This window comes from Archocentrus centrarchus, chromosome 17 (assembly GCF_007364275.1).
Source record: "Archocentrus centrarchus isolate MPI-CPG fArcCen1 chromosome 17, fArcCen1, whole genome shotgun sequence".
NCBI classification, from domain to species: Eukaryota; Metazoa; Chordata; class Actinopteri; order Cichliformes; family Cichlidae; genus Archocentrus; species Archocentrus centrarchus.
The window spans coordinates 17,693,292-17,717,165 of record NC_044362.1 but is presented as its reverse complement, the minus strand read 5'-3'; the positions used below and the strand labels follow the sequence as shown (position 1 = coordinate 17,717,165).

General features: G+C 40.6%; 1 protein-coding gene across 2 annotated transcripts in view; it reads left to right on the top strand.

Annotated features, from left to right (window-relative positions):
* The window catches only part of LOC115796299 (dipeptidyl aminopeptidase-like protein 6), a 77,282-nt gene that overhangs the window by 22,085 nt on the left and 31,323 nt on the right, over nucleotides 1-23,874 (top strand). Inside the window, exons 1-2 of one of the 2 annotated variants that reach the window (XM_030752629.1) lie at nucleotides 7,345-7,464; nucleotides 22,302-22,416. In XM_030752629.1, the coding sequence (XP_030608489.1) occupies nucleotides 7,399-7,464; nucleotides 22,302-22,416 (181 nt within the window). In that variant the 5' untranslated portion in view covers nucleotides 7,345-7,398. Of the gene's footprint in view, nucleotides 1-7,344; nucleotides 7,465-22,301; nucleotides 22,417-23,874 lie in introns of those variants that run through there. The other variant, XM_030752628.1, reaches the window with a different exon arrangement.

The following is a 23,874-nucleotide window of genomic DNA, read 5'->3' as shown; positions in this document are numbered from 1 at the left end:
CATGTCGAAAAGAAATTGTGGTAAAACTGTGGTAAAATAAACACCTAAATGTGTATTTTTTCCACTTCCACCTCTCATAAGAAAACATGCTATGGAAACATCTTAGAATGTTTTTGCCAGTAGTGCCTCGCCGTAAACTTTCTTGGAGATGCTCTTCACACATACTGAAACTCGACATTTTCAACATCTGACTGGACTCTTTCACATTTTATTGAATTTGGTGTCAATAACAGCCAACAAGGGTGGGGGGGGGGGGGGGGGGGGGGGGGGGGGGGGGGGTCAGCTTACGAAGGTAAACACAAATTAGAGGCAATAAATGTTGAACGTGTAATATTTAAAAAACACCACAGCCTCAGTGTCAGGAAGTAATGTCAACCAAATGATGCTGTTGTTATAAGTTAACAAGTGAGTTTACTGGAGGGGCAGGCTCCTCAGAAAAACACTCAAGTATTGATGAGGGTCAAAGAGTTAGGTTCAGAGGCTAAGGAATCATTCAAAGTTAATGTAATTTTTTTCCCTGTGTGTTTTAGTGTCTCCAACCAAGTCCAGACTAGACAATAGTAGATTAATTGTTTCCCCCAGAAAGTCCTCTCTTGGTAAAAGACCAATAATGAATCTGATTAAAGACTTGAAGACTTGTTAATTACCACTCTGTAATGCCCAGACAGTGAAAAACTGCCTGTGCCTGCGGTCTGAAAACTTCTGTGCCTTTCATCACTCCACATGGAGGCGTGTTTTCTCTGGGCTGAATTGATGACCCTTTAAGTACAGTAACGATCTGTGATGAACTGCTGCCCACACGGCGTCTCTATCCTTAACCTGTGATTTGCAGCCGTGGCATGGCAGACAGGAACGGGGATGCGAACAGCAGTATTTACAGTAAGTGAGGTAGGTGTGCTGCCAGTTGGACAGCTGAAGGAGTCATGGCAGGCCAGAGGGCAAGGAGGGCATGACTGATGATTGAGCTGGGCATGCTGGCAGCTGGCAGATCAGCTGAGTGGAGCAGCTTGTGTCTAAATCAGCCACCCTCGTTGATTGATAGAGTTTTACTGGCAATGTGCATAATGATTTAAACATTTTTTTTAAATTTTCTTTGCAGTAGATGGTGGAGGTTACTCAGTTTTTGCAGATTCCTTAAGTCCCTTTGTGACACTACCCTGTCCTTCAGACATGATACCCAAAGTCAAGCAAAATGAGTTGATTTGTGCAACATTTTCCTTTAGTTAAGGAGAATGGCTCACACTGCGCTTGATAAGATAGACCATGGCCTTATTTCTTCTTGCTTGGACCACTGTATTTCTCTTTACTCCACCATAAGTAAATTACTTGCCTTCGGCTCCAGCTGTCTCAGGGATTTAAACAAGCAGTTGGGAATCAGATCATACCATCCCCATTTGTGCTTCATTACACTGAAAGTTTTACACTTGATTTAAAACTTTTGCTTTTAAGGCATTTTTAAAAAAAATAATCACACAGAGTAAGATTGCTGATTTATTACTTTCTCGTGAGCCACAGTGGAGGCTGAAGTCTGCTTTCTCCCTGATGTTCAAACCATTCACATCTTTCCGTGCTGTTTTGGTTTTATTTTTATATGCTCCTCATTGTTTTTCACAATGAGGAAAATGACTTTAATAGATTCCTGTCTACAGTTTTTTACAGTTCGGCGTTTTGTAAATGTTGCCACAGAAACTAGATTATAATCTTATTATTTTTTAATGTGCTAATTAGATTCAGAAAGCATTTCTTGTCCCAGAAGAGAAAAGGATTTTAACAGCAAACAGTTTAATACCAAAACAAGGCAATGCGAGCTCCGTAAATACGAGACAGGTTGGGACACCGGCTGACGTGGCATAGTAGACTGACAAATGTCAGTGTAAAATCTTTTAGATAGGGTTTTATCTAAACTGCTTGAAAATATGTTCTGTGTTTATGGAACACAGACATGCCACATTTTTTGTTGTAGCATTCAATCCTCTGGTGGTTTTTCAAATCCCCAAATTGTCAGGAAAAAAAAAATGAAGGAAATGACTTCAGTGATAGCTACAGCTCTGCTGAGAGGTCTCTCCTAAAAAGTCCAAAATAGGCTAAATACTTGACATGAAAAGCCTAGTTTTACTATATTCAGCACCAGTACATAATTATAGATAATGGGGTGTGCAGCCCTCATTGAAGGTCTGCTGGCTGAAACATGCTGGTCAAACAGTAAAGTTGTTCTTTATAATACAAGTGTTACTGGAGCTTTAACCTCTTCACAGTTTAGGCTCTTTTTCCACCTTGGAAGTAGGTGAAATTGTGTCAGAAACTTCTACTTCAAATCCATCTGAGATGCACTCACCGTGGAAGAACAACACCACACCAGCATCATCCAGTCCCTCAATACAAGCAGTGATGACATCCAAGTAGCATCTGCCTTGTGTAGCTATAATACCACAGAGGTCTTATGAACCACCTCACTTTTTGAACATGATATCAAATATGAAATCTAAAAAAAATTTCTAAGCTACAGTAAAAGATGTCTATGAGGCATACGTATCCTAAGCCAGTTTCTTTTGGCAAGGATAATCCAGCATTCATCACTGAACAGTGTTGTCAGCAAATGCTTGTTTGCACTGATGGTCATTACCATACAATACCTCAGTGAACTAGAAGGCAAGTTTCAAAATGAACTTGACACTCCGGGAAAAGAAAATGACACCATGCTCAAACAAAAGAGGGTATTGATGTGAATGTAGGTAAATGTGACTATGTAATCAGAAATCTTAGGAAAGAGCACCAGCTCAAACTACAAGCCTTACAGGAGCTTTTCCCTCTTCAGGGCTTGTAGCTGTGATGGGATGAAAGGCAAGGGTACATCCTGGTCAGACTACCTGTCTTTCAAGGGGCTGAACCTTAATCTATTCTTTGGCCCTCAGTCTATGTAGAGCCTACAACATAGCCTACACAAGTGATCAGCACCATTGCTAACATTTATACCTGTCTGGGCTGCATGGACACAATGTCTAGTTTCATTTCTAGGGAGGTGCACATCAGGCTACTGCATAGCTTATGGCATAGCTCATGGCATAGGTTGTGGCGTACATTACGGTGTAAGTTACGGTGTAAGTCACAGCATAGGGTTTCAGAAGAGTTTGCAGTCACAGCATACCTACAGTGTAGATTTAATGCAATTTATCTTTACTCAGTATTCATGGATCCAACCACATCTGTGTTTTCAAGGAGGTATTGACACAGATGTACAGAAAATATACCCATGTTTTAACTCGGCTTTCACTGTGATCTCAGATGCACACCTGTAAAGTTTCAGGAGTTCATCCGGCACAGTTGCCATGTTACCGTGTTGACAACATCTGAATACAGACAGAAAGGCTGAGATAACACCTGCCAAAACCGCCTTCGTGCAGGTTCCCCGTACTGTAAGTATCTCCAGGAGCACATTTTGCAGTGATGACAGATGCAAATTCAATAGATGAAAATAATATTGGTTACACTATCAAGCTGGTAAAACTATGAAAAATTAACAACACTACAACAACTAGAAAAAGTACAGCAGCCTCTGAGATTTCCCCTCTCTGACATGCTTTACACTAAATGTTTAAATTCTAAGCTTTGAAGAGGCTGGATTCATTGCAAAGTCCTTGTATTGCGTTAGATTGCATGATATTATCTGGGTCCTGTTCGTCAGGATAGTGGTACTGTGCTTTCTTTACACTGGGGAAAAAAAAAAAAACACTAGAGATGCATTTATTGAAGCACATGGTAGATAATGGTTTCCTGCATTTTTCTGTGGCTGTGGCCTTTTCAGGATTTCTGCTGTACTGTTTGGCCTGTGGAGAGAATTCAGTTGATAATGATCGGTTGTCCAACAAAACTGTGCTGCCCTTTGTTAGGCGTCCTCGTCTCTTGCTCTTCTTCCTGTTTTCTTCGGTCTTAACTGACAGGCTGGTGGCTACGCTTGTTGGTAGAGGTGAACAGGTGCTTTATTAACTCTCCAGAATCCCCTGCATCATATTTCCTTCCTCCCCAACCTACAGTTTTATATAACAAAGCCCAATTTCTATGAAAAATGCTTAATATTGATTAGTTTTTAAGGTGTCAGACAAGTAGTGATCACTGGGGGGAGCTAGCATGCAGTTGAAGACTTTCACAGGGTTTATTGACTGTTAAATAAATGGCACTTTGTGGGTCCTGCAACAGGAAAAAGAAAACCCTGCAAAGAATTTCAGCAAAAATGCATTTACTGATTGAAGCTTTTCTAAAGGCTATGGTAGACCAAATCTATTTCACAAGTGCAGCCTATATGAGTAACTACTAAATGAATAAGTTAAATGTGAATGAAAATAATGTCAAATAACTGAAGTGGACTAATAGGTGAGCCTTGTTGTAAAATAAATAAATAGAAGGTTCTGCTGGCACACTCTGACCCTAAATGGCTCCACTTTGTTTTGTTGCTCCAATCCAGCCCGAGTGTGTGTTGTTTCATCTAAAGTGTTGTGACGATCAATTGTCGTGCCCCTTGTTGTGTTTGACTCTCGTCTCTTGTTTGTTAGAACTCAGCTGGTCGCGTAAGCACTCTGTATTTAATGCCGTTTATCTTGTAAATTGTTTCCTGTTCTGTCTCACTTCTGCTAAAAACTTCTGCTAAAAGCTTTTAAAAATTTTTAATTCTCAGTCAGTTCCTTCCCCTTCCTCCTCCTGAACTTTTCACTGTGCAGCTGTGCAAACGATGTGAGTGAAAACAGATAATAAAAGGAGGACAGAGACTGTCACACATTGAGGATTAAATGCTAAACAAGCTTTCTGCTCTAGTGTCAGAGGAGCTGTCCACAGCAGTGGTGCTGAAATGATTCTTGGCAGCGAGCTGGTTGTGCGGCCCCCCTTGGGCCACGTGAGGTGCTGTGCAGTGACAGCAGCACCAAAATGCTATGTTTGGTACAGCGTATGGCCTTTTAAGTCCCGTCATCCAGCCAGCAAGAAATGAGCTTCATTTGCAGCGCTGTGAGACTTTATCATTGTGTCCAACCACTTTGTCTCTACACTTACTTCAATGTGTTTGATTTCTTCTATTTTTCTTCTTCATTTTAGCCAGTCTGTAGGTAGAATTTTACATTCTCTTGTGTGATCCATTGATGTACTTTGGATTTCTGTTGTTTTTACTGATACAGTGATGCTCTGATCTGAGCCCGTCTCACTCATGCTTATAATTTAATACTTCAAAATGTAAAAATACCTTACCATGGAACCCATTCAAGTTAACGTGACCAACATGACCACAGAGATTAATTTGGTGATAAATACAATACTTATTGATTATCCCAGCTTATAGTGGAAACTCTCTTGAAATACACAGAGGAACAAATGATCAACAGGCAGAAAAAAACCCATTGTGCATTTCTTATATTAATCTTCTATATGTAACATACGGAAATAATTATTTGTGAAGTATTAAACCTCATAGATATTTCTGTTATGGTGCTGCATACACAACACGATCTTTAGCAGTGAATATGATGATGCTCAGGGCCCAGAAATTTTGAACAGGCAAATCCTCAAAGATTTTAGTCTAAAGATCTGAAGGAATTTTTCAGCCGTGCAAGAGACTCCTCCAACTGTAATCAATTCAACATATTTTAAGTGTAGCCTGGACTGATGATACTGTTACATCGTTTTCCTAATCTGACAGGCAGCCCACAATATTTCCATGGTCAAAATTTCCAAGCAAGTAAAACAGATCTAATTGCAGAATATCCCTGGATGCATGGTCAATTTATCAATGGCAATTGATCAAAAACACATCACATCAAAATCACTTTTAGTGTAAAATTCATGATTTCTTTTTGTTTTGTTACTTTTCATGTTTATCTTGATGTTTAGAGTTTGCTCTGTTTATTCTCATTAATGTATTGATGCAGAGAGTGCAGAGAGAGAAGATGCAGTTTCCTTGCTTGTACAAAGCAATAATTAGTCCTTAGGGTTCTAACAAGACCACTGCTGCGCATTAAGCTTAAAACGTTATTGCAACAAGAGAATCTTTCTCTCATCCTCGTATGCAGGCCTATCGGTGTCAGTGACTCACATCACGGACTTTTTCTTTTCTGTGATTGTTCAGTTCCTTTCCCTCCAGCAGATGACTGGTTCAAAAGGCCACGAGGCCTGCAGAGACTGAGCATGACTTCAGAGGAAACTGTCTCTCCAGCACGAGAGGGCCCTGCATGTGTGTGTGTTTTCATGTGTGCAGCACAAATAGCGAGACAAGCTGTGCTAACAAGAATGTGGATTGTGTGTGCTCACAGAGATGTGGCACACAGTGAAAAAGTTACAGTATAAACAATGTTTTGTCAGGAACCAAAACTATTTCTGCTCGATGTGGGAGGACGGTATAACACTGCTTCTCAAGAGCGAGGCCAGCAGCAAGCCTTTGTTTTATTGGCAGACAGTACAGCAGCAGTGGCAGTATACTGGGGTGAATATGATTTTTATGGCTATAGATGCATTATGCAAATCTATTCCCTGAACTGCAATGTAGATAACATTAACAGCCACGAGTGTATTCAAGCTTTAGTAAGACAGGAGTACAAATCCCATCTGAAAGAAGCACACTGATAACTGAAAGTATTTTGTTCTTCTTGCATTGATTTTTGTTTCCATTTCCTGTATAATGGACTTGCCAGTAATGAGTGCCTAGAGTGATGTGATACAAACTGACAGGTCTCCATATTATCAGTGGCTGCAAGCTCAGAGCTGAGCGGAGTGGAGTCTGGTAAAACTAAATATAGGCCCAGGTGGAAGGACAAAACCTTGAGCTCTCCTCTGTATTGTGCAAGGGAAGAAAAAGAGCAATGCAGAAACAGCAAAGCTTTGCTGTTTCAGTCTCCTCTGCAGAAAGGTCCACTCTTATGGTGCTGCAAAGTTCCTTAAAAGAAGTGATTTTACTTCCGTTCTTGTTTAATAGCATTACAAACTGAAATTTGCTCTAAATGATAATCTAGTCAAATAGAGGCCCAAAGTAGCGCAAAACCAGGAGTAATTGATGGGAAAGAATCCTGTAATCCTCTGAGATTTTTTTAATTTAATTTTTTTTTTGAGCGCATCCAGCTGCCGTGGATGACACTCCCGGGTAAACCGAACCTTTTGCATGGCAGCGGTCCACAGATTGCTGCACCTCAGCTGCTGAACTCTGTGCCGTCTGTATCTCTACGTTATTTTGGCAAATCACTCCTAGACATCCTTGAACACTTTACCCCCCTCCCTCCCCTACACCAACTCTCTCACCGCCTCTCTCTCGCTCTCTCTCTCTCTCGGTGTGCGCCCCCCCCTCTTCGCTTCATTTTTCTGCACCTGTCAGCAGCGGACGTGTGCGCAGCTTTTCTTTCCCTCTTCCTCCCGTCTTTATTTACCGTCATGACTTCGTCAAAAGACGCCGCTAACGGACCGGGGAAAGTGGCTCAGCATCAGCAGCAAGATCAGGTAGGTCTTCAGAAGCGCCTAATGTGTTCCGCGTTTTTAGCGCTCCTTATCTCTGGGAAACAGCGCAGCAGCGGAGGCGCAAACAGTTGATTTTTTACCAAGATTAACTAAAAATATTCGAAACAGCCTGTTTTCTATTGGAGCATGTTATCTGTGTATTTGACTCGTGAATTAGCCAGCTAGAAAAGGTTTGAGTGCTGCAGTTTGAATGCATGCTGCCCCCCCCAAAAAACTTCTGCGTAAATATTGAATGAACTCCTGCTGAAACCTCAGCCCACAGGTGTAGCATCTATAATGTAACCTGTTGGTGTCCTGTTTTCATTAACAATTTGACAGCTTCTGGTGACAGTACACAGTTTTAAGGAGTGTGTGTGTGTGTGTGACAAAATCTTGCATTTTGAATGTGTGTGCCAGAGAAAAATAGAAAGAAATAGAGTGAAAGGGCGGGAGAGAGCGAGAGTGGGTGTTAATTGCCCAGTGTTCTGTCAACTAATTCACTTTAAATTGTGCTCAGTATGAGGTTATAGGGAACACTGTGTGGTGATGTAATGGCGTGTACACACACAAGCCACTTGTGAGTTTACATAACTTGAACTTCTGGCAATGATAGCATAATTTAGGCTGAAAAGTGCTTCACCAAAATAAGCTTGTTTGGTGTATGGAGCAGAAATATCTTGACAATAAAACTAGTTGCATAACAGCTGTTAATTGTTTTTGGCTCAAAGGCTGCACTGAATATGTGAGAATCATAATAATGGTTAATTTCATTAAGGGGATGAGAGGTATTCACTGTAACTGCTGATTAGTCATATTTGTAAAAGTGGAAATCTAAAGAACCATAGCTGCACTGACTGCTTCCTGTGTCTTGGTGCACCACCTCAACTGCATGACGTTTTCTTTCTTGTCTCTTCAGTGCAGTCACAGCACCTTTGAATATTTTAGGTGTAAAGTGTTTATTTTTGCGTCACATTCATACATTTATAAAGCCGGGACTGCGGAGTCGACAGCGGTACAGCAGATCTTTAACGGTGTTCAGATCAAAAAAAAAGAAAGAAAAAAGACAGAGTGCATGAGCTCTTTTGAAGGTTGAGAGGAAGTCGGGCGTCAGACTTGAAAAAGGGAGTTCAGAAAGTGAAAGGCGCATGGGCTCATCTGCACATCAGTGCAACTCACATAATACACAGTTATCACACGCACAAGCGGCAATCATTTCACCTTTGTTGAAAAGGAAAAGGAATGAGACATTTTTATTCCCACCTAGTGATTTCTATATGTGACCAGCCTCAACTTCCTTTGTTTACTGTGCAAAACAGTATGTACAAAACAGTAGGCAGCATACTTCCTGCTGGATAGGAAGCTCGGAAAATAGAACTCCACCAACACTGACTCTGTAGCTTCAACAATGACCTTGCTCGTTGGAAATATCAGTTTCAAATGTGAATGCCCGCCTGTGTGTCTGCTCTTTAATGGTGTGGAGACAGAGGCACAGAGATAAAGATTTCATAGCAAGGGAAGTACCATGCAGGGAGCAAACACATCCGAGATTTGAACTCTAGCACTGTGCAGCATAAATACACTGTATGCACTGTCTGTAATACCGGCTGTCTTAGGCTGTGCATTTCACTGATACAGCCTTAATAATATTTACCCAGGTGAAAAAATAGGTAGAAACTTTTTCTCTCTCTTTTTAAATGCTACTGCCTTCATTAGTGTAGTCATTACACATTCAGGAAATGTACCTCCATATTCTTTATCTGATATGCCATCACAATTGTCCTCTTTTGTTGAGCACCACTGAAACACCCTCGCATTGTTGATTATCATGATGGCTTGAAGGCGCACAGAAATTGCTACCACACGATGTTTTTGTTTCATGTCTCCTCCATTACTGTACTTGCTGCTTTTCAATGTTATTGGTTATTGTCTTGCTCAAGGTAGCGGGGTTGTCATTTAAATCACAAGTACCCATCCAGACCGAGGGGGATCAAAGGTGACATGCGGGAAAAAATAGAAAACCTGTTACGAAGTGAATTAAGTGGGTACATGAACAGCACATCCAGCTTGTAAAAATCCACTGTCATTAAATTTAATTTCAATGCTGACGTTTTTTTTTTTTTTTTTCTGATGCTTTATTATATTAGATCCTTTTTTTTCCCCTGCAGGTAATTATTCTGAAAGAATAATAGCACTCCTATTTTTCCTCTTATCTGAAAATGGATTTAATTTTCAGCACCATTTTTAAGGAAAACATTCAATTTGAAAAAAGGATTGAAAAACAGCAAGGGGCACTTCCAGCTGATCTATTTTTTGAGTGATTCCACTTCAGTCACATTGTTGTGTACAACAGTTCTCCTGATGATTAAAAGATACCTGAGCCAGTTTTGTCCAGAAGCAGGCGGTAATTCATATCCTCTCAGAAAACACTTCTTTGCCTCCATTTTCCCTCCGTCTTGTGGATAGTGTCAGCGAGAGTTAATGCTGCATCATTTTTACTCTCATCTCCTCCCTAGTTTCTATTATCCATTCTTACAAAAACAAATGAAAAGAGAAACGCAGTCAAGAATATACTTTTCATGTCTCTGTTTTGTGTTTTGTGTGTGTGTCTGAAAACTATGCCCATTTTCCACTTTGTCCTGCAGCTTCTGCTTATCATTGACAACTACCAAAATTATTTATTCTTTGCAGATTGGATTTCCTCCCCATCTGGATTTTTTCAGACAGTTAACATAAGGAAGGGTCACCCAGGAAGTCAGTGCACCTTGAATTATAGCAGCACTCGGAGCCTCTGTAGATAGCTTCTTTGTTGTGTTTTTTTTAGATTTGGGGAACATTCATTTCTATTTTGTTTGTATAGCGCCAAATCACAACAAACAGCCACCTCAAGGTGCTTTATATTGGTAAAGGCAAAGACCACACAATAGTTACAGAGAAAACCCAACAATCAAAACCCCCTACGAGCAAGCACTTGGTGACAGTGGGAAGGAAAAACTCCTTTTTAACAGGAAGAAACCGCCGGCAGAACCAGGCGAAGGGAGGGGCAGTCATCTGCTGTGACTGGTTGGGACGACGGAACAAAAGACATGCTGTGGAAGAGAGCCAGAGATTAATAATAACTAATGATTAAATGCAGAGTGGGGTATAAACAGTATAAAGAGTATAAGTATAAAGAGGTATAAAGAGGTGAGTAGAAAAGAAATACTCAGTGTATCATGGTAACCCCCAGCAGCCTAGGCCTATAGCAGCATAACTAAGGGATGACTCAGGGTCACCTGATCTAGCCCTAACTATAAGCTTTATCAAAAAGGAAAGTTTTAAGCCTGGTCTTAAAAATAGAGAGGGTGTCTGTCTCCCAAATCCAAGCTGGTTCCACAGAAGAGGGCATAAGAGAAAACCTCTGTGATGTTGTTGTTTAGCCCCTACTGTGAGCTGTAGATGAGTAGCTGGATTATTTGATTCTTTGTGCATAGCATCTCATCTCAGTGTGTGTGTGTTTCTGTATGTTTTTAGTCATGCTTCTGACTTTGGTGATTCCCAGAATCAATATTGCAGAGAATCACTTGTCTCAACTGCCTCTCATAAAATGAGTGTGACACTTACAATACTTCTAAATGAGATGCTGGCTGGGTGTAATATAATTTAAGATTGTCAACATATACAATACTGTAGTTGCCTGCAAGAACTGAAGTGTCTAGACCACGGAAGAATAAAAGTATATCATCAGTTATTGAATAATTTATCCCCAGGTGAACATGGATAATGGCATAAAAGCCAGCAGCATAAATCATTTAATATAGTTTTGACTTGTTGTGAAAGAAGCACTCAATGCACTTGTCTTCTTCTCACCTACCACTCCAGTATATCACTGTTGTCACTAATACTACTGCTATACCATCACAGCTATTGCAACTGCCACTCAGAAAATAAGTAGGTCAAATATTTTGGTTCAAAGCTGCACTGGTCCACATTTTTATATTAACAATGGATCAGAGAGCTATTCCTTCAATTCCATAAATACATTAAACCTTTGTATGTTTTTTTTTTTTTTGGTTTTAAAACCTGTAATTTTATGGTTGTGTTCTAGTTACAGACAACTTTTTATAGTCACAGAGTTCTGTTAAACCACACCCAAGCACCAAATGTCAGCAAGACAAAGTTAGCACCAAGGTGTTGAACAGTAATCAGTAAAACAGCTATGGACGCGATACTGTGAACACAGAGGAAATGGAGCTAAAACTAGAGCTCATTTTGGACATGCATGTTATCAGGGAGAAGATTCTCTGGGGATTGCGGTGCCTTGCGAGCTGATGGGCATCTTGCAGATGGAGACAGTTGCTAAGTTTTAACAGCCCTGGTACAGTAGCTTAGTCATATTATTAGATTCCAATCAGTGAAGAAGCAAATATACTAAAACCGTTAGCAAAGCTAAAAAGAGAACAAGATGCAGCAGAGCTTGTCAGTTTAACCAGACAAGTTTCTGTAGTCTCCTGTAGTGCTGACAAAAGATGATTGGAACAATACAAAAGTTTTAAACTGTAAAATTGTGACTTTGAGAGAAACAAGCCAAAGACTTGTTGCAAAGAATTTTCTAACAGCGATGTAAAATAACCCCGTCATTAATTTCACATCTAAGGATCAATTTGTTATGCAGCAAAAGCCTTTCCAGTTGCTGTTACAGTTGTTAGCAATTAATTTGACCTTAATTTTTTCACTGTGCGGGACTAATCAGTTCTGCTGAGTCTGTCTTGAGAAAAATCAAACGATAAAGAAAACCAAAGGCCACTGTGGTGAAAACAAAGTTGAATTAGGAAAAATTTGTATGCTTTCGGGTTTTTGTATTGCAGTCACAACCAGATGAAACCTCTCCTGTACAGTAACTTTGTTCTAGTCTTACATACTATGTAAGTTGAGACCTTTTTCTTTTTACTTTAATTCATCCACTTTGACTGTCTGTGCTGTATAGAATAGCTCCCGCAATTTCATTCCCATGAGGTTGTGGCGATACCAGAATTTATACCAGATACCAGAAGTCGATACTGATACTCAGGAAAACACGCAATACTATTTTTGATAACACACACACACACACACACACACACACACACACACACACACACACACACACACACACACACACACACACACACACACAGTGAATGAACAGTGGAGAAATCAAAATTAAATCAATAATTGGTGCGCCTACTTCAAAACAGCATCAGTTCTTCTAGGTACACTTGCACATACTTTTTGAAGGAACTCAGCTGATTGGTTGTTCCAGACATCTTGGAGAACTAACCACAGATCTTTTGTGAATGTAGGCTTCCTCAAATCCTTCTGTCTCTTCATGTAATCCCAGACAGACTCGATTATGTTGATATCAGGGCTCTGTGGGGGCCATATCATCACTTCCAGGACTTCTTGTTCTTCTTTACGCCAAAGATAGTTCTTAGTGACATTGGTTATATGTTTGAGGTCGTTGTCCTGCTGCGGAATAAATTTGAGGCCAATCACATGCCTTCCTACTGGTATTGTATGATGGATAAGTAGCTGCCTGTATTTCTCAGCACAGAGCACATCCTGACCAAATCTCCAGCTCCATTTGCAGAAATGTAGCCCCAGACTTGCAAGGAACCTTGCAAGGAACCTCCACTTCACTTCACTGTTGCCTGCAGACACTCATTATTGTACCACCCTCGAGCCCTTCGGTGAACCAAGTGCTTCTGCTACAGCCATATATTCTTCCATAAAAAGCACCTCAGGCCAGACTTCTCCAGACAGTACATGGATGTACCTGTGTCCTACTGCTTCCTGCCAGTACTGAGCTGATGGCAATGCTGGACATCTTCTGATTTCAAAGGGAAATAACCTTAGTGTGTTTTTCACCTGCTGTATAATTACCTTGTGTCTTGTCGCTGTGCTCAGTCTTGCAATGGTGTATGACCTGTGACATGAAACTGTCTTCCACAACCTCACCTTGGTATCAGTTTGGCTTTTCCTCACCCAGTTTCAAGCCTCCTACACATCTGTTTCAGTTAATGACTGTGTCTCAACCTACGCATGTGAAAATGAAAATGATGATCATTAGCACCTGTGGGATATAATTGGTTTATAGTTATAGAGACATAAACAAGTATCATTTATATTTCTGAGAGCACTCTTAGTTTAAATCATATATATATATATATATATATATATATATATATATATATATATATATATATATATATATGGGAACAATATTGGCTGGTGGAAATGTATTGAGCTACAGATTTCTGTTACTGATCAAATAGAGCAGGGGTGTCCAAACTTGCGGCCCGCGGGCCACATCCGGCCACGCCCACTTCCGGTCCGCGAATTGATGTCAAAAATAACATACAATTTGGCCCTTTAAGTTACTTTTTTGACATTTTGCTTAACCCTCTTAATTGGAGGGGAAGGCGAAATGTCAAAAAAAGTAACTTAAAGGGCCAAATTGTGTGTTATTTTTGACATCAATTCGCGGACCGGAAGTGGGCGTGGCCGGATGTGGCCCGCAGGCCGCAAGTTTGGACACCCCTGAAATAGAGTTAGGATAGTCTGCCACTGTCTCTGTCTAGTTGCAGTAAGGCTTTTTTCAGCTTCAATCTGGGACTTGAGGAGATACATAACACTTTTTAGACACAAATAATTGTGCTACTCTGTTAAATTAACACTTTATTAATGTTACAGATGGGCAGGAATGATAACATTCCCTGTCTGGCTCCACATTTCTGTTTAATGCGTCAGTGTTGTGGAAACAGGAGCTTAACTAATAAAGACAGGGGTGTCAGTTTTTAAGATGATTCACCAAGTTTGTTGTGTTACTGTTCAGCTGCCACTGAGGGGAAGAACATGCTGTGCAAAGTTTTGTCAGCTGGAGGATGCAGGGTTCTAGCCACAAAAAATGCTAGTTAGCATGCTAATGCTAATTAGCTTGCTAATGTTAAATGCTAAAATGCCAAGCTTGCTTTCTAATTCAGTGATGGTGAACAGTTAGATCGATAGAGTGTTAATCCTTTTTGCATATAAACCAGAAGAGTTACACTTACATATCATGCAGCCAACATGTCCCAGAGTGGTGTTTCCTTACACTAATGGGTTTGCAGGAATCATGTAAAAGACGTACACAACAAAAACATAATCCAAATGTTTTATCGATCCCATCAGCTGCTAACAGCACTTCCTACATTGCAATAGCCATCATTATGTTGTCAGCATGAACTATCACATGTTTAATGCAAACCACTAACTATGACAACTGTAAGTGACATCATTTTGCTGGGAACTGTCTCCAAGGTCTCTCACAGCTCCTGGAATTTTATATTTAATAGGAGGCCCGAAATTGTCATTTGAGCTTCTTTTTTCTTCTTCCCTCCCACATTCACACTGGTCACCATTTTACTTTCTGTAGCCCCGCGAAATCAAGCGTGAACAGGACCATCGCAAGATTGCACATACACATTGTGAACAAAACTGGCCGTACTCGGTGGTAGATTGCAAATTGCAGTGAAACAGAAATCTGGCCAGAGAAAACAAATCAGAGTCTGGTATCAGTGATGGGGCGGAGTGCGCGGGGTGAGTGCCCGCTTGCTAATTGCAGTGAACCAGTGAAATTATCACCCCGACACAAGGTGACCTCAGCATGGCGCAGTGCCGGGCGATCAGCTGCTGGCTACAACCCTGGGAGGCAAAGATGGCACTGTTGGTATCACTGCTGTTGTAGTGTTGGAGTATCAAGTTTTTGACAACCGTACTTGCTGCCTACGGTGCCTACAGTAAAAAACAAAGCAAAACAAAAAAACACCATCACTTTTTCAGAGTTTTGTTATCGTGAGGTACGATAAGTATCGGTTCTAGTGATCTCCACCCATGACTGAGGGTGTGTTGTTAACATTTTAATTACGTGTGCTGATATATGTGCTCTGTTCTCAAGTTTAAAGAAGTGGCTAAACTCATGAATGTTTCTAGTTCTCTGTTCACTTACCACATCCACAACCAGGTTACTGTATGCCATCTAAACAGCCTTTTGTTTTCCTTTGTTTCAGTTGAGTTGCAGTTCAAATTTTCCAGAATGGACAAAGGCTGGACAGATAGATCGAGCCTGATGCCCTACTATTCATGAGCCAAAAGCCAGCTGGCATGAATTCTTAATCTCACTCATGAATGCCCATGATTTATTGATGTTGTTCCAGAGGAAAAGTTTACCCCTATGTCCAAAGGCTATTGCTTCACTCTCGAGTTTTACTGTCCTCAGACAGCGACTACATTACAGTGAAGGAATATATCGAGTATCAAGTGTCCTTTATCTTTAGACAGCACACGTTTGCTTCTGTTTTAAATGTCCATATTCCCATGTTTCACATTTGAGAGTGTGTTTTTTTCCCCTAAATCCTAGGTTAATTTCTTAAGCCCCTGGTTTCCCACATGGCACTCAGTGGTAATATTAGTCCCCACTGCACTGTACCAACGAGCACCATCTTCACTGCAAATCTGACTCAAACAGCTCTCTTGGTTCCCTTGGAAACCAGGTGCTCAGAGATCAGGAAAGATCCATTTCACACTTCAGCAGCAAGCAGAGAGACAAAGAGATGCTTAGACAAAGGGAAAGTGGGAGGGAGAACGGATTAGAGAGAGAGTGAGCAGTAGGGGGGGGGAAAGGGAGCTTGACCTTAAAAGATGCCTCATTTTTACAGCCCCTTTGTCTCGAAACAGAATGAATATAGCAACAAATAGATTGAAAAAAAATTCTTGTTGCGTCCTCTCCTGGGGTTTTCTGTCTTTTTAGAGATGTCAGTATTGGAATGGATTTATTTAGATGTGTGTCTGTAGAGAAGAGGGTGAAAATGGCTGCAGTTCTAATTTATTGATGCAGCTGTTATTGTTATCAGCTGTAAGGCATGCATGCGTGCTCTTCACACAGACTAACAGAGGAAGATGGCCTAATGCAGACAGCTGGCCTGCATCTGAAATGCTGCTAAAGGTCAAGATTTCCAGTTATACTCAGATCCACTTTTTCACTTGTTAAGAGCTTTCCAGAAAACTCAACATCTCCCGTGGTGCTAAAATTTACAGCTGAACAGTTTGCTATACACTTAAACATGTTGGACACCAGGGAAATCAAACCGTGCATCTAAGGTTAGTTTCTGTATGTCTGTAGGGTTTAGTTTTGGGAAGCCGTGGCTGTGTTGGTAATTGTCATGCATTTTATGTAAGCGAATTTGGCCTGAGTTTGGAGCTCTCGGTTCTGTGGTTGAGTAGGTGGCTGAAATGTTCAACATTTTAAACAGGGACAAAGCACTCTGCGTGGATAAAGCAATCAGCGCTAAGACACTTTAATGACAGTGGGCTGCATGAGAGAACACTGCTATTTTAAAATATATGATCTTAACTAAATAAATTTATACAACATGGCAGCACACGTTGGTGACTTTAACAGGAATGGCAATAAATTAATTAGTTATTAAGAAATGTCTGTGGCAGCAATTCAGTGCATTTAGGCATATAGACATGGTCAAGATGACCTGCTGAAGTTCAAACCGACTGTGAGAATGGGAAAGAAAAGTGATTTAAGTGACCTTGAATGTGGCATGGTTGTATTTATTTATCTATTTCAGAAACTGCTGATCTGCTGGGATTTTCCCACAAAACCATCTCTAGGGTTTACAGAGAATGGTCTGAAAAAGAGAAAATATCCAGTGAGCAGCAGTTCTCTGAGTGAAAATGCTGTGTTGATGTCAGAGGTCAGAGGAGAATGGCCAGACTGCTTCAGGCTAATAGGAAGACAACAGTAACTCAAATAACCACTCGTTACAACCAAGGTATGCAGAAGAGCATCTCTGAATGCACAACAACATAGAACTTTAAAGCAGATGGGCTACAGCAGCAGCAGCAGCTCACGGTGGGTGCCGCTACTGTCAGCTAAGAACAGGAAAGTAAGACTACAATTCACTATAAATGGACAGTATAAAAAAAAAAAAACATTGGCTTGACTGGTGAGTCTTGATTTCTGCTGCAAATTTGAGATGGTAGGGTTAGAATTTGCCATAAACAGCATGGCAGCAATGATCTGTCTTTGTATCAACAGTTCAGGCTGTTGTCTGTGGTGTAATGGTGTGTGGGATATTTTTTTGGCACACTTTGGGCCCCTTAGTAGTAAATGCCACAGCCTACCTGAGTATTGTAGCTGGCCATGTCCATCCCTTTATGACAACAGTGTACCCATCTTCTGATGGCTGCTTCGTGCAGGATAACTCTCCATGCCACAAAGCCCAGATCATCACAAAGTGCTTTCTTGAACATGACAATGAGTTCACTGTACTCAGATGGCCTCCACAGTCACCACATCTCAAACCAATAGAGCACCTTTGGGATGTGGTGGATCTGTGGTAGCTGTGTAATGCTGTCATGTCAATATGGACCAAAATCTCTGAAGAATGTTTCCAGCGCTTTGTTGAATCTGTGCCACAAAGAATTAAGGCAGCTCTGAAGGAAAAAAAAGGGGTATTAGTAACATGTACTTCATAAAGTGGCCAGTGGGTGTAGTAGGGTGTAGTGCCTTTTAAAAGTGCATTTAAAATGTGCACTGGTAATGTCATCTTTAGATGGGGAGCTTTGAGTTTTTTCTGAACCTACCCAAGCAAATATTGTACCTAAACCAAACCAAAAGTGTGAGGGAAAGACTGCATAAAAAATTGTCTCAGAAAAGACATAAACTCCTTTGTCCTGGTTCAATGTTTGATGTGTTTCTATTTCTGCAACCCACCTACCACCTAATGTGAGCTTTTTTTACTCCTTCAAAGTGGAAGCAGCCTTATATGTCTTTTCAGAAACTCCTATATAGTCATTAAGAGCAAATGACCCATGTTTTTAAACAAGATATATTCAAACTTAGTACTATAAGACAGAAAAAAGCATAAAAGTTGCTAAAAACTGGTTAGTTAGTAAGTTGTAGTTTAGTTTTTAGCCAACACAGTATTTAATAAATATGTAGCATAAATTATGGGTTCATCCTTACTTAGCCTTTCTTTTACAACTTTGAGATGGAAATGCATCCATGTAATAAATTCAGACAGATACGGGCAATATCCATTTTCATAAAATATTCATGTAGCTTTGTGTACCTTTAAGGCTCACCCTTTAGCAAGAGCACTACTGTTTGTTGCAATGGCTTTTGTTGAACGGACATTTTAAATAGCTGTGACAACTGTTCTGACGGCTCTATTGTCCACCGTGTAGCACAATAAACATCGATCCGATCTTATTCAGGTCGGTGTTATGCATCCAGAAATATTGACATACCACGTTAATGGTGGCAACCATTTCAACCGAAGCAGCATTTTTTTTTTTTTTTACGTTGAAGAAGGCAAACGTCCAACAGTCTTTGATTGTCTATTGATCAGAATTGTGGAACAGCTCTTTGACTCGTAATTGAATGTTCAACGGTCTGTTTACAGAAATGCCATCACAAGAAGGAAGCTGTTGCTGCTGCTCGTCAAGACATATGCATTCTGCAATTTCACAGCCTGAAGTAGCCAACAGGACCTGTGGGAGATGTGTTTGTGATCGAAAAGGTGCTGTAGCTATAGCTGCATTTGTCATAGGTAGAAGAATTGCTGTAACTAAATGTCACAGTGTTTTGAAATATTCTGCTGAGACATTTTTTACTGTTGATTATTTTCAAATGTCACATGTATTGATGGGTTGTGCTGGACTGGATACTGTTAGATTTTTCTTACAGATAAACAGAAGATGATATGAAATAAAAAGTAAGCAGTTGCTGAAACAAGGTCATTATCAGCAAAGCCTGTCAGAGCATCTGAACATTTTTTTTCTGGCTTGGTCAGAAGTCTGTAGTGATTGCTGATATTGTGTCTTTCCTATTGGGGTACGATAACACAGGGAGATTAATATCTTATGAACCCAGCATACAACTCCATACAGGCTGTTGTGAAAATCCTTACCTCTGCAGCAATACATCAGCTTATTGATGTGCCTGCTGTTTTTCTATATGTACTCACTGGCTTCAGTATTGATTTGCTTTGCTGTGAGACAAACTGTGCAGAGACAGTAAGTGCACAAGTAAACACACACAGGTACAGGTACACACAGGATCATTTTAAACATTTGATGCAACATAACTTGCTAAAGTCTTCAAATATGTAAGACGCACTGCCCCTGCCCAACAGTTGAGCTGTCAGGGTCATCCTCCCATGTGCATGCACCCCTCATTAACTCGTGAGCTGCTCACTGAGCTCCTCCATACCATATAACCACTCTCCTGATTACAGGCAGAAAGATACTGGGACTAATGGATAACGTGGTTATGAACAGCTGAACTGGTACGGGTGGCTGCTCACTTTCCTCACTGAGGAGGAACTAAGCTAAAACACAAGGACCAGGGAACAAGACTGCATATACTTAACAGGAAAATATGCAATAAACCAGGCAACCCAAGAAACCCGTAGAATAATTAAATAACCAAAATAGTAAAAAAAAAACAACAACAAAAAAAACAAACCCCAAAACAAAACAAAAAAAGACCCAGGATCCTGACATGAACAAGCCACAAGACTTCTGAAACGATGTCCTTTGGAAAGACAAGCCCAAAGTGGAGATGTTTGGCTGTAATGCACATTTGGAAAAAAACAAACACTGCATATCAGTTGAAACACCTCATAACAACTGTCAAGCACGGTGGTGGAGAGGTGATGATTTGGTCTTGTTTTGCAGCCACAGGTTCTGGGTACCTTGCAGTCACTGAGTCAGCCATGAGTTCCTCTGTTTGCCAAAGTATATTAGAGTCAAATGTGAGGCCATGTGTCCAACAGTCAAAACTTGGTCAAAACTGGGTCATGTAGGTCCCAAAAGGTCCCAAATGATCCCAAACACAGCAGCAAATCTACAACACAGGCCAGACCTCAACCTGATTTGCGGGACCTTAAAAGAGCTGTGCATAAACTAATACCTGCAAACCTCAATGAACTGAAGCAATGCAGAGTGGGCCAAAATTCCTCCACAACAATGTGAGTGACTGATAAAGTCATACAGGAAATGATTACTTCAGGTTATTGCTGCTAAAGATGGTTCTGAAAGCTATTGAATCAGGGGGGTGCACTCTCACAGCTCATTTCTCTCTGCCACTCTGAAAAAATGAAAATGACTGAAATTGAGGACAGCACTTTTGTTTTCCCTAATAGCTTTCCCCCGGTGCTTAAATGGTGAATGGTAAAATAACTGGAGCAGCTGTGGAAACTCTGCCCAGCAAAAGAGTAAGAAGGTTGGCGAGGAGAGGGGATGCTGGGGTTGTTGTTTTATTGACTGCTTCCATTTCTGTGGAAGTCACACAGCATGCCACTGAACTGAAAACAGCAAGATCTTTTAGGTAAGTTGAAGGTCCCTTTTTTACTTGCAGGGACCTGCAATTGTAACAGTGGTTCACCTTTAGCACAACATTAACCCAAAACATACTGCAGGACAATAATAGAGTCCTGGCTATCCAGAGTGGCCCAGCTTAAGTCTTAAACCTTGTGGTGAGACCTAAAGATGGCAGTTCAGAGATGCTTGCCAGTCAGTGTGATGAAGACAAGTATATAAAGAAGGTTCAATAACATAAAGGCAGTAAAAGAGGCTTCTATAAAATAAAAAAATAAAAAAGGATTTGTTTAAATCACAAATTTCAGGTTTTGATTTTTAAGAATCTGAAAAAGAAACTTTGTTCTCACTTAAAAAAAATCAAGTTTAGACAAAGTTTCCGTGAAAATATTTAACCTATAACATTAAAGTGCATAAAAAGCGATGCAGTGTGAATATTTTCTGAAGCAGTTCTATGTATAAAAGACTCACTAAACAATCCTGCTTTTACTCATTAATGGTGTTAAAATTTGAAGGGGTGCTTGAGTTTATCGAGCAGGGCAGTACAATGCAAAACGGTTGGAAACCACTCAGACTGCAAAAGGATCTAAAGTCTGAAATGATGACATTTCTGAGTAGCCTAATCAGTCCTGAAAATGGAAATATCTGACATGTGTGCCCAAGAAGTGCTGCTTCAAATTCCACAAGCCTAGAAACGGAGCGAGTGAAAGACAGCTTTGAGTTCAGGAGGTCAGCACTCATCTACAGCTATTCTAGAAAACTGTCTGTTCCTGTTGCTTTCTAATGGACGCAGTGTGTCAAGAGATGGTTGATGGTGTGTGCTTGTGCCAGTAAAATCACACACTAAAACCACTCAAAGGGCTTTTACATTGAAATACTTTAAGATGTGTTTTTGAGTGTTGGTCAGTCTTCTCACTGCTGCACGCTGCACTTTTGCACTTAAAGTGTTTTGTGTGTCATGTGGATTTTTGCAGCATGTGCGTTTCAAACAGTGTTGATTAGCCATCTACCATCTGCTGGGCTCCGTGAGGAGAGTGGCTCATTATTCTGCCTGTTGTGTCTGTATTGAAGCCGTAGCTTCGCTCCAGCTATCAGGCAAAACTGCAGGGACTCTTCGTATACGAGCAGCGGGGAGCAACTGGATGATGCAGTGTTACTGCGCACAAGTGGCTGAATTGTCAGCATCTGTCTGACAGCATGAGCTGTCCTCCGGCCAATCTCTACCTCCGGCGGTGACAGTACAAAATACTTCATTTTTATTCATGATGAGATGAACTCTAAAGCACTGTATTAAAAAAAAAATCACCTCAATGTTGTACATCTTCTACAGCGCAGTAGAATAATAGAACTTGAATCACTTTATTTGCTTTCCATGGCTGTTTGAAAGGTGGTAATTTTTATTTTATTTTTTTTGCTTTTGTTCATTATAATTTAATATTTATGTTTTTCAGGACCTTGTTGGCAGTGCCCCACCTCAGAGGAACTGGAAGGGAATAGCCATAGCCCTGCTGGTCATCCTAGTCATCTGCTCTCTGATTGTCACCTCTGTTATCCTGCTCAGCCCTGGTATGCACCGTTTAGGAAACACAAGCAAGCACACACACTTGCATGCAGCTATGCTAACAGTCAGTGGGTGTGCATTTCCAAGGATGCCAAGAATGCATAATCCTCTTAAGCTATTATATTTATTGAAAAATAATGTCTAATCGGCATCAAAATACCCATCCAGTGCCTTTATAATAGACTATGCCAAGGATTTAAACTCACGCAAAGGTGACAGTCTTGTCTTGCAATAAGGTTGTAGAATACACACTCGGCATGCCATTAATTGTCATTAAGATCTGTAATGTTTCTGAGATGTTGATAGTTGGTATTCAAACAAATGAGATAGAAATCTCCCAGTGGAGACATGAGTACACACAATATTCCCTGATGCACATCTGTGCAGTTGCTCTCTGCCTCAGAACACGTGTTTTCTACCCACAGAGCTTTGGTTTCAAATTGACTAGCAAAACACATTAGAAAAGTCAGACGAACCTCTGAGAGCGCAAGGCTGTGACGAAGCTACATAATCACCTCAGCTGACTGTGTAAAATACTAAACACAAAAATCATCGCAATGCAAGTGCTAGATGCTGCAAATGCTGAATACTAGGATTGTGTGAGAATAGCAGCAAAAATCTCTCATAAAAAGCAAATCATTGTTGGGCTATGTCCTAATGTCGCACCAAAATCCATTAGAATACGTGAAGCTTTTAAATTTCCTGTCGAGAAAACAAGGTGAGGAGAGAGAAAAGTACTCCAGCTGTTGTTCAAGACACACAAATTCTACACACATGGTGTGCAGAAAGACGCATCCATCTGTCCGTAGAGAGAGGCTCGCGCTCGTGACAGGATGCAAGCATTAATGGTGTCCATCTTAGATGAGCTGTAATGGTGGGAAGACAATATCTCCTACATTAAAGTTCTGGTTTAATGCTTTATGGTTAATAGAAAGAGACACTGCTGCTGGATTTCTAAAGGTATTTTCTTTGGCACTTTGTGCACCACAAGGCAAGTGCCATTTACTTTAATTAATATAGCCAATATCTGCCAAAACTGGGCAGCTCACACTTCTACATGAATGCATAACACTAAAAGAGGAGTTTGCTGAATTTCCCTATTCTAAACATGATTCAGATGAAATCGCTTTAATTTTCTGCTTTTTTTCTCGCGTCTTGGGCATCTTTCTTGATTTGATAACCTTCTTTCCACGGGGGCAAGGTTTTACAGAGGACATCATTTCTCTGCTCGCAATTTTATACCAGTTTTACCAGTAATCGTCTCACTAGGTAATGGCCCTTTTAATGTGTAATGTCATTCAGGCCTGTTTAATGGAGATCATTGTGCTGCAATAACCCTAGCCATTTGTCAGATTGGCAAAGCATCAGAACACTGTTTGCCTCGTGTTGGGAATTAGATTTCTCCCCTCGCTCTGCAGATTCTTACCAGGCAAGAGAATTTCTATGATGTTTCAACTCAGTAA